Source organism: Lichenostomus cassidix, unplaced genomic scaffold, assembly GCF_008360975.1.
Source record: "Lichenostomus cassidix isolate B80296 unplaced genomic scaffold, HeHo_3.0 HiC_scaffold_842, whole genome shotgun sequence".
NCBI lineage: Eukaryota > Metazoa > Chordata > Aves > Passeriformes > Meliphagidae > Lichenostomus > Lichenostomus cassidix.
The window spans coordinates 11,183-21,738 of NW_028147857.1; the positions used below are offsets into that span (position 1 = coordinate 11,183).

Below are 10,556 nucleotides of genomic sequence, written 5' to 3' on the forward strand. Positions count from 1 at the left end.
GCCCCCCCAGTTCCTTCAGACCCCCACAGTCCATTCTGACACATCAAGTCGCCTTAGACCTGCCACCCGCCTCAGTCTGTGCCACTTCCCTGTCCCCTCAGCCCCCACCATCCCCTGCAGCTCACCCTGAACCCACAGCTCCACCATTCCCCTTTCCTCCCCCACACCCCTCAGCCCCACAGTCCCCTCAGCCCCACCACCACCTCAAGCTCACTGTCCCTTCAGTGTCACCTCTCCTCAGCCCCCTCAGCCCCTCAGTCTCACCGTCCTTCAGCAGCTCCTCAGGGGACACCAGCTGCTCTCACTGCTCTAGGGACACCTGGGGACACCTGGAACTGCTGCTCCGCCCGGGCCTGCCGCCAGCTCAGACCCAGCACGGGAAGAGGGGACAGAGGGGACACGGGGGGAAAGCAAAAGATGAAAAAGAAAGCAGAGCAGGGAAAGAGGTTAAAAGTAAGCCTATGCCTACACAAATATTAATTCATGTACCTAAATATTAATAAAACTCCAACTATATACATTCCTTAATTTAACTATATGCATATAAAACTTACTCTAATTACATATAAATGTATCTATGAAAATCTATAAATCTAACTACAGATATATAAATTCAATCACAGCTATAACTATATTTATGTAAATGGATCTAAATCAAACTATACAGATTTTTAACTATAAGCACATATAAACACAACTTTATAATTCCAGAAATAAATCTACATAGGTATAAAAATGTAACTGTAAAAATCTAGAAACATAATATATACAGAGGGATCCCACCTGTCTGATCTTCACTGGCTCTCCCTTGGTCTCCGTGTCCCACGCAGGGCAGCCCTCCTGGCGAGGTAGATCAGATGGATGTCTGGGAAACAAAGAGAACACTGAGTCAATATCTGGCCTTCATGAATGTTTCCCTTTGGAAGGAATTGTAGTTCTGTCAAAGATTGTAAAAGATTGCCCGAAAGGCAGACTCTCATGTGGGAATTTGAGGCCTCCTCTTTACACAAGAGGGATCCTTCCAAGTTTTCAGAACTTCGCAAGTTTTGGAGTATCCCAATAAAGTTGTAGCACCCGCAGTGAAAATGGCACCCAGGAGAGCTTGAAACACACACAGTCCCAGCTCACACAAAGAACCCAGCCTTGGTCTTTCTCTGTGCTCACAGAGACACCTCAGTCCTCACTGAAATGGCTGAAGCTGAAGGGTGATGTGAGCTGAGTTACAAACCAGCACTGGTCCCTGGCATCTAAAAAGTGCCCTCTGCAGTGAGCAACAGCTCCTCCAACTCGACCAGCAGCTCTGGGATGAAGAGCTGGCAGGGAAAGAGCTCCCTACGAGGCCTGCAGGCTGCACCAGCTTTGCTCGAGAATGCAGATCCAAAGTGCTCTCTCTCCTATTAGTTCTCGCTAATCTGAGGAAATTAAATTTTGACTTTAGCTACTGCATTTTTGTTCTGTGATTTGTTTGGCCTCAGAGGTTCTACCATTTGTATTTTTAATGTGTCTCACTACAGCTGTCACCAGACCTGTACTACACTGATTTAATGCTTTCAGACACAAAGCTCAGCCTTCTACTCTGGCTTTTTGTGGCGTTTTACACAGTTACTTCAAGAGTCACTCAGCATTGCCTCCAGAGCACTGCCACCCTGCAGCAAACCTATCCACAGACTTCAGCTGGAAACTGGGACACTCAGCTTGGTGACACAAGTGCCAGAAGGTCAGCTTTATTCACTGCTCTCTTGCCACACCACAGGACTCAGGGTCAGTGCGGCCAGAGAAGCGTGGAGGGCAGGGCTCCACCGGGGAGGCTGTGCCAGTGCCCTGTTGGAACTCAAGGCACCAGGAAGCACCAAGCCTGCAGACAAGAACTCAACTCCTCTGATCTCCCTTCCTGCCACAGGCAGGCTCACAGCAGCCATCTCAGACCTCTCTCAACCAATGTGGGCTCTCTCCTTACCAAGCTCCTCGGGCTCCAGGGAACTGTTCCCATGGCTCACGGTGCCAGGCAAAGCTCTCTCTGCTGCAGCCATGTTCTCAGGCTCCCCTCCTGAAGACTCAGGGGCGACACCAGTGTTCCCCTTAAAAGAAAACCAGAAAGAAAGAAAACCCAAAGATCACTCACTGTTTTCTGCAGGGACAGAGTAGTTCAGGGCCTGCAATATTTCTTTCTCTTGAGGAAGAAAATGCTTCTGAGAACTGGCTTGGGTGAGTTTACAGAAGACAAAAGGTCATCACACTTGGCTATACAATATGGACAATTCAAAAAAATCCCATTTCCTGTCTTGAATCTGCCTCTCCTCAACAGTAAATCTAGAGAAGGCAATGGGTCTGCATGTTATATGAAATGGAGGAATCCTCTGGCAAAGCTGTGTAATAATATACAAAAATACCTGTGCCAATACAGACACTGAACACTTCAGGCAAGACTGGAAAGAGGCAAGAGTTAAGAGAAAGTGGATTCCTAAGTCAAAGAGGGAATCTGTCAAACACAAGGACTAATGGTCCCTGATTGAACTGCACTTCAACACAGAAGAAGCCCCTGGGCTTCAAGGAGTCCTTAACCATTTCATGTGCAGCACCAACATTGTCCTTCCCTCCAATTCACAACTCACAGGGCCTCAGAACCAACACATCTGCTCCCTAAAGGCTCCAGGGCTCACTCACTTTCATCTCTTGCTCCTAACAAGGAGGTCTGGCACCCAAAGGCAGTGGAGAAGATTGACTTCTCAAACCCAGTCCAGAAGCTGCCAAAGCTGACAAGGTTGAACGTGGGGTGACACTGAACACATGACGTGGGCACTAAGGAAGGAGTCCTGCCAGCTCCTGGCACAGGGATGTGCTCCTCCCTCCACAGCCCTGAGCACAACAGCCTCATCCAGGCTGCAGCTTTGCCAGGACTGGATGGGAACACACATATCTTCCCACAGAGATGTCCAAGAGGAACATGACAAAGCTCTGGAACATGGAGAGCAAGACTGGCCAGTTTGCCCAGCTGAGGATTTCCCAGATAGAAACTCGACTGGAGGCTACAGAGAGGACCAGAAAGCTGCAGCTGCAGCACATCCCCTCACACGGCTCTGGCAGTGCCTACACACACAGCAGGGCTCACACAGCAGCAGCAGCTGCAGCCCAGCCCTTGCTCTGCCTTGGCCTTCCAACCAAAAGGAGGCAGAGCCCACAGCTGGTGCTCTAACAGAGGCTCCTCTCACATGCCCCTCCCTGGGCGGGACACTTTGCCTTCAGGGGCAATTCTCCAAACACTCTTCTCCTATTTCACATCAAGCTAAGCTTGTTAGAACCTACAAAGCATCACCAGGAATGATGCCCCTGCACTAGGGATTCTTCCCAGGAAAAGGAGAAAGGAGCACCCAAACTTGGCCAACACCTCTCGTCCTCACTAAGGATGAGCCCCCTTTTCCTTCCCTCTTCCTTTGCAAATCTTGCTTTACCAAGCAAATCCTTCCCTGTCCATTCACAGCTCAATTCAAGAAGCCTTTCCTTCTCAGCCATGCAACAACTTTCAAAAGCTCTCAGTCCAGCCCTTTTCATCCCTTTCCAATGCAGTTACCTGAGCAAAGGGAGACCTTTCAGGTGGGGAGCGGGAAATCATCTCCTCCAGCGTCTCAAGCACCAGGTCCAGAGTCAGTGGTGGCAATTCCTCTTCCCCAGGCTCATTCCATGGCCAGCTGGAGGCTGTCCATGCTGCACAACCAGCACTGCCAGTCGGAGCATCGGAGGCTGAACTGCCCACTGTGGCTGCAAGAATCCAAACACTTGGGTCAGGCTCCAGAACAGAGCTTGGCACACAGAGCTCTACTGCTGCCTTGGATCAAACACCACAGGAAGCACACAGCAAACTCAATGCCAGAAATGTATTCCAACTTCCCAGGGGATTGGAAGACTGATTTCTTCCTCGTAAAAAGTATTTATTCTCATTGATGGGTATGTCTGGTAAAGTATGGACTGTAAAACTGATCTACACACACACACACTAAGGCTTTGTAAACACAGCCTTTTCCATCTCCCCATCAGCTTGTGGAATTGGCTGCTTTTGAGTTTTGCTGAACAAAGAAAGTGGATCTCCCTTGGAAGAGCCCAGATCTGCAGACATGCAGGCTAAAATTAAACTGGGATTGTATTGCAGAAAAGCAACCTTGTGGCTGAGGCTGTATTCTGCAGCTGCAACTGTTCTGGGGACACACAGAGCTCCCTGAAATGTAATCAACTTCTTTGCAGGAGAGACAATCTTGAAACTGCAATATCCTATCAGTGTCCAAGTCTGGCTTCACTCAAGAAAACAGGAGAGCTCAACAGACACTGAGCAGTTGTGGGCAAATATTTTTTGCCTCAGTCTTTCTCCCCTACAGAGAGACTGTTTGGAAAACCCCCAGAAAATCCTCCAAATCTGGAGGAAGGACAGGAAAACCAGACAGAGATTGTTTTTGTTCTCAAGGTCCCCCTTCCTGGTCAACTTGACAATTTCTGTCTGATTCTCACTTGACATCTACCCATGACAGAGCACTGCAGAAAAATACTTCAAATGGTATCTTGGCAGGAGCTGTTGGAAAATCAAGGGTAGAAGTTCTTTCCCTACCTGATGGTCTGTAGGTTGGCAGGTGCTGCTCTGAAAATGTGCAGCTGCTGCTCTCTGGAAGGGCCCTGGAAGAGCTCAGATGGTCTATGGGAATTGGTGGAATGATGAGCTCATGCTGGCTTTGAAATTTGCGTGTTACTGGTTCCTCCATTGAATCCCCAAGAACTCCAGAGGTGGCAAACACTTTCTTGGGAGGCTCTGGGGAAGCCTCAGAGTCTTGATCAGCTGCACTTGTGCTGGAAGGGCCTGGAGGCAGCTCTGAATCCTCAGGTGAGGCAGCACTGAGGTCTTGGCATGAGGGAGCTGAGTAGCAATGAGGGAAGAAGAAAGGGAGAAACAGAAGATTGGGTCACTATTGCTCCTTGCCTACATTTCCCTTGGCAACAACTGTACTTTTCTCAGCAAAGAGCAAAACTCAGATCCTCCCAAGTACGGTGAGGAAGAAAAAAATCTCCACATGTTCTGGGGCTTTGCAACAACCAATTCCTGTTTGTCTATTTAGGTCTCACCTATTCGTTTAACCATCTGGCAAAACTGTCCCCTGGCAGTTCCTTGGCAGGGACAGTCAAGAAACCCAACAACCAGGTCATTTCCCCTCTGCTCCAAAGGGACACAAAAACTTCATAATCACAACCTTTCCTACACGCCCATTAGCTTTTGGAGTTGGCTGCTTGAGTTTCTCATCCCAACACAAGAGATTCACATCTCATCCACAGAGTGGATTCACCCTGGACAAGACCAGATCTTCAGGCAAACACTGAAAGTCAACTGTGATTTTTATGCTAAAAAGCAACCTTGTGGCTCAGGCCATATTCTGCAGGTGCAACTGTTCTGCAAACACACAGAGCTCCTTGAAATGGCATGGCCTGAAGGGCACAACACACAGTCTTAAAAATCTGTGATATTCTATCACCGTCCCAGTTTGGCTTCATTCAAAGACAGAGGGGAGCTCACCTAACACTGACCACCTTTCAGCCAAGATTTTTTGCCTTACACTTGCACCTCAGCAGAAAGGCTGTCTGGAAAATGCCCAGGAGACAAACCAAATCGGAAGAAATGGCAGGAAAAGCAGACCGAGAATTCTTTTGCATTCAAGGTTCCTTTCCCTAGTCAACCTGACACTTTTCTACCTGATTCTCACTTGAGATCTACCCATGACAGAGCACTGCCAAAAAATACTTCAAATGGTCTCTGGCCAGGAGCTGTTAGAAAATAAAGGGTAGAAGTTCTTTCCCTACCTGATGGGCTGTAGGCTGGCAGGTGCTGCTCTGATGATCTGCAGCTGCTGCTCTCTGGAAGGGCCCTGGAAACGCTCGGATGGTCAATGCGAACCAGGCGAACCATGAGCTCAGGGTGGCGTTTCAGGTCCATGCGGACCAGTGGAATGGTGAGACGCTTCAGCTGGAATTTGCGTCTGAGTGATTCCTCCCATGACTCCCCCTGATGTCCAGAGGTGCGAAACACTTTCTTGGCAGATGCTGGGGAAGCCTCAGAGTCTTCAGCACCTGCATGTCGTCGCCTGGAAGGGCCTGGAGGCAGCTCTGCATCCTCAGGTGAGGCAGCTCTGAGGTCCTGGCATGAGGGAGCTGAGTAGCAATGAGGGAAGAAGAAAGGAAGCAAAGGGAAGACTGGGTCACTATTGCTCCGGGGCTTCGTTTCCCTTGGCAGCAACTGTACTTCTATCAGCAAAGAGAAAAGCTCAGATCCTCCCAAGTAGGGCGAGGAAGAAAAAAATCCCCACATGTTCTGTGGCTTTGCAACAACCAATTCCTTGTCTGTTTAGCTCTTGCCTATTCGTTTAACTGCCTGGGAAAACTTTCCCCTGGCAGTTCCTCGGCCGGAGGCAACTGCCAGAATCCCAACTGCCAGGTCTTTCCCCCTCTGCTCCAAAGGGACAGGAGGCTCCCTGCAGCTGGGCCTGGCCACCATCGAGCCCTCGGCACTCACACGCACTCACGGAGAGCTCCCCAAGCGTGCCCGTGGCCGGGCAAGGAGCAGCGGCAGCCACGGCGCGGGGCTGGGCCAGCTGCAGGCCGAGCGGGCCAGGCTGCTGTGAGCGCAGCCCCGGCGGGACTGTCCCGCAGCCCCCGGCAGCCCGGGGGGCACGGCACGGCACGGCACGGCACGGCACGGCACGGCACGGCACGGCACGGCTGCCTTGCCCAAGCACAGACAGCCCCTGGGCCAGCCGGGGCAGCTGCGCTGAGCAGCCCCAGCACGGGCAGTGCCCACGGCCAAAGCCCGCGCCACCCTCGCTGCCAGCCCGGCTTACCGGCCCCGCGGAGCTGCTGCAAGCGGCTGCGCTGGCGGCTGCGCACCTCCTTGCTGCACCTCCTTGGCGCACCTCCTCGGCTGGCCTTGCTCCGGCGCTCGATGCGGAGCAGGAGGTCGGGGCGGTCGCGGCGAAAGATTGGATTCCTGAAGTGGAGCCAGCTGCCGCCCTCGCTCGCCACCTTGTGGAAGCCGTACAGGTGGAGCTGTCGCACGAAGCTGCTGAAGTGCGTGGCTTTGAAGGTGCCCGGGGCCGCCGCCGCCCCCTCGCCGCCCAGCCCGCGGGCGCCGGCCGGGCTGAGCAGCTCCCGCTCGAAGAGCGAGCGCTCGACGAGCAGCCCCCGGGCCAGGCTGTCCCAGCGCACGGAGCGGACGCGGGGGCTGTTCACCAGGTGCCACAGCTTGGCGGGGAAGGTGCGGGCGCTGAGCCCCGAGGGCAGAGGGGGCTGCTGCATGGCGGCGCCGCTCACCGACTGGGGCAACAACGCCTCAGCGCAACGGCCGCGGCGCGGGCAGGACTTGGCGGGGACGAGCGACGAGCGACACGAGCCAGAGAGGCACAGCGCGGGCACAGCGCGGGCACAGCGCGGCCGTTTCGCTCCCGGGGCGCTGGCCAGGCTCGGCGGGTTGGGCAAAGCCCCTTGCGAGGCTGCTGGCGGCAGTGGCGACCTCTCTCCCCGCGCTGCATCTCATCCCCGGGTCACCTGTGGTGACAGAAGGAAAGGACATTGCTCTGTCTTGCTTGCTGATAGGATGAAGAGGAGACACTTGAAGACATTCTTTTTGCCTCTTTCCCAGCCAGCTGGCATGTTCTTTCTCCTCATCCCTGCCTGTCAGCAAGGGGCAGCAATTTTGTCAGCATGCTCATCAAAGCTGAACTGCTGCCCCTAGGATGGATGTTGCTTTAGCCAAGGGATGAATGGCTTCCAGTTGGAGTCAGCTCACGCTGGTGTCTCCACAAGAGGCTTTGCCTTTTTCTTTCCTCAGGAATCATTTCTTGTCTTCCTGTTTTCCCCCATCTGGAGAGAGTAACAGTGAAAACCCCTCCTGCAGCCAAGTCTAGTCAATGCAGACTGCTCACAGAGTAGATCTTGCAATGGAAAGAGACTCCTCTGAGTTGGTGTTGGGAGGTGGAGGGGGAAGGTTTGTCCTGTGCTCACTTGAAGTCTTGTTGGGCAGCTGTTTTGCTCTGGCAGATAGACACCAGGGATGTATATCCAAGCCTTGCAGGTTCATTCATGAGCTTCCTGAGAGACCAAGGAGACTGAGGGATTGTTCTGTGAGGGCAGAAATTTCCATCTGGGAACTTTTTCAAATGCTGAAAAAATTTTTTTCTTTCCTTCCCAAATATTGCCAAAATGTTTTGCTTCCAGAGAATCTTTTCCTTCTCTTTGGTGAACTTCCCTCTGCTGCCCTCCCAAATCAGGCCATTTCCCAGGATTCCTTCCCAAACTCAGGAGTATCCCATGGCCTTCCCTCTCCAGCTGGAACAGAAGGAAGCCCAGAGTTTGCTGTTGTGAGAGAGGAGTTTCTCTTTCTGCCCCACTTTCCATTTGGGGTAGGTTTGTGTGCATTCATTTGATCAAGGAAGGTTTAAACTCGGAAGGAGTTGTGTTTCAAACTGCTCCATCCTCAGGGTCTTCTGTGGATATCCTTGGACAAAAGGGCTCTTTGTGTGAGCTCCCAGTGTCCAGGTTAAGGAAGGAGGTTGATATTTCAGGGTTGTTGCTGCTGAAAACATTTGTTTTCCTCTAGGAGCAAGGAGCTGGGAGTGGATACTTTTCTCACCTGCCTGCAGAAGAGGAAGTTGGAAAGTGGCAATTTTGTTTGAGGAGGTGGCCATCGGGAGTGTTCTCCCAGAGATGGGCTGGCAGAGAGGCAGCAGGGGAGGTTTCAGACAGGAGCAGCAGCCCCTGCCTGGGTCATGCTGCAGGGAACCCCAGGAGGGAGGTGTGAGAAGGGTTGTTTCTTTTTGTGCAGATCAGCGATTTTCTCCTCTTTCAAAAGAAAAGGTGGGAAGACTCTCAGGTCTTGTGCTCAACTGGCAGTGCATTTGATATGATGGTGGGTGGGAGACACAGATGCAGAAACCAGCTGAGGTAATAATGTCATTTACTATAATGCAAAAATGAAAAAAAATCAGAAATGGATAAGGTAAGCAATGCACCTCATCATTACTACATGAGGTTGCCTCTAGTGATGAAGGAAGACATCACCAGATACCCAAATCCTTTCCCCTCATCCAGACCTGCACATCAGCTGGGGGAAGCTGTCCCAGCAAAGCCCTGCAGAGCCACGGCTGTACCTGGGAAATGCTGCAGTGCCTCCACCTTTGCTGGCCACGAGGCTTCCGAGTGCACTGTGAGAGCAGCCTGGCTGTGATAGTGCTGAACGACCAACCTGACAGAACTTGTAGTGTGGGGACATCTGACTTCACTCTCCTCTTGGTTTTCTCCCCTTGAGAGAGGAGGGGTAAAAAACCTCAAGGAGAAAAACCTCAAGGTTCCTCAAGGAGGAACCAAGGGAGTTGTTTTGGATCCTTCAGCCCCATACAAGGCCAGATGTGGCCTTGTCTGGATTATTCTGAATGTGGAAAGGTAAATACCTGTTTCAGCAGTGAGTAGATACATAGATCATAATGGTATTAATACTTGGTTAATGAGCAGATATATATATATATATAATTCTGTAAACTCACCCATGCCAGTTCTCAGAAGCATTTTCTTCCTCAAGAGAAAGAAATATTGCAGGCTCTGAACTGTTGTGTCCCTGTGGAAAACAGTGAGTGATCTTTGGGGTTTTTTTCCTTCTGGTTTTCTTTCAAGGTGTCAAGGTTTGAGATTTTGGTAAGATCATTGGTTTCCTAAATTGTATTATTCAGCCTAGCTTATAGGTACCTTTCTTAACTTGCATTTTAGCTATTTTTATAGTTTTTGCAAGCATTTACCCCATAATTGCATTTTAGCTGTTATAGTTTTGCAATTATGCCTTTTTTTGTGTGTGTATGTCAATCTGTTCTAGGTTTGTATGTTCGTTATTTTCTGCCTCTAATAAATGGTATTTTAAATCATATTAGACTAATTGGCCAAATATTGGTCCACCAAGGGACCGAGTCTTGGGGTGCTGCTACCCTGATCTGTTGCCAGAAGCCTGGCAATCCATTATTTCCCATGATTTGGCCAATCCAGGATTTCCCATGATTTCCCAGATTTGCCATCATGATTTTCCAATCATGATTTTTCATGATTTCCCAATATTTGGCCATTCCATGATTTCCCACAATTTGACCAATCCCTGATTTCCCAGGATTTCCCTTTATTTGGTCAATTCTTGATTTCCCATGATAGCCAATCCATGATTTAGCCACTGCATGATTTAGCCAATTCATGATTTCTCAGGATTTTCCAATATTTGGCCATTCCATGTTTTCCCGTGATTTGACCAATCCAGATTTCCCAGTTTCCCATATTTGCAATCCAGGATTTGGTCAGTTCTTCATTTCCCATGATTTGGCCAATCCATGATTTCCCAGGATTTCCCATGATTTAGTCACTCCATGATTTCTCCCGATCTGGCTAATCCATGATTTCCCAGGAATTTCCATTATTTGGTCATTCCAGGATTTCCCAATATTTGGCCAATCCATGATTTCTCCCAATCTGGCCAATCTACGATTTCCCACGATTTGACC

The 10,556-nt window shown here is 50.5% G+C and overlaps 1 protein-coding gene and 1 long non-coding RNA gene across 2 annotated transcripts; both read right to left on the reverse strand.

The window, feature by feature from the left end:
* Window positions 1-808: 808 nt before the first annotated feature.
* Window positions 809-3,743, reverse strand: LOC146420613 (uncharacterized). Its single transcript, XR_014849094.1, has 3 exons — window positions 3,569-3,743; window positions 1,958-2,078; window positions 809-865 (listed from the first exon to the last, which is right to left on the reverse strand). It is a non-coding gene; the product is annotated as an uncharacterized LOC146420613 (long non-coding RNA).
* Window positions 3,744-4,361: 618 nt separating this feature from the next.
* Window positions 4,362-7,366, reverse strand: LOC146420614 (uncharacterized). The gene is made up of 4 exons (XM_085048085.1): window positions 6,867-7,366; window positions 5,833-6,180; window positions 4,595-4,897; window positions 4,362-4,405 (listed from the first exon to the last, which is right to left on the reverse strand). The coding sequence occupies exons 1-4, from the start codon at window positions 7,318-7,320 to the stop codon at window positions 4,362-4,364; spliced, it is 1,149 nt and encodes a 382-aa protein (XP_084904211.1). The 5' UTR covers window positions 7,321-7,366.
* Between the last annotated feature and the right edge of the window lie 3,190 nt (window positions 7,367-10,556).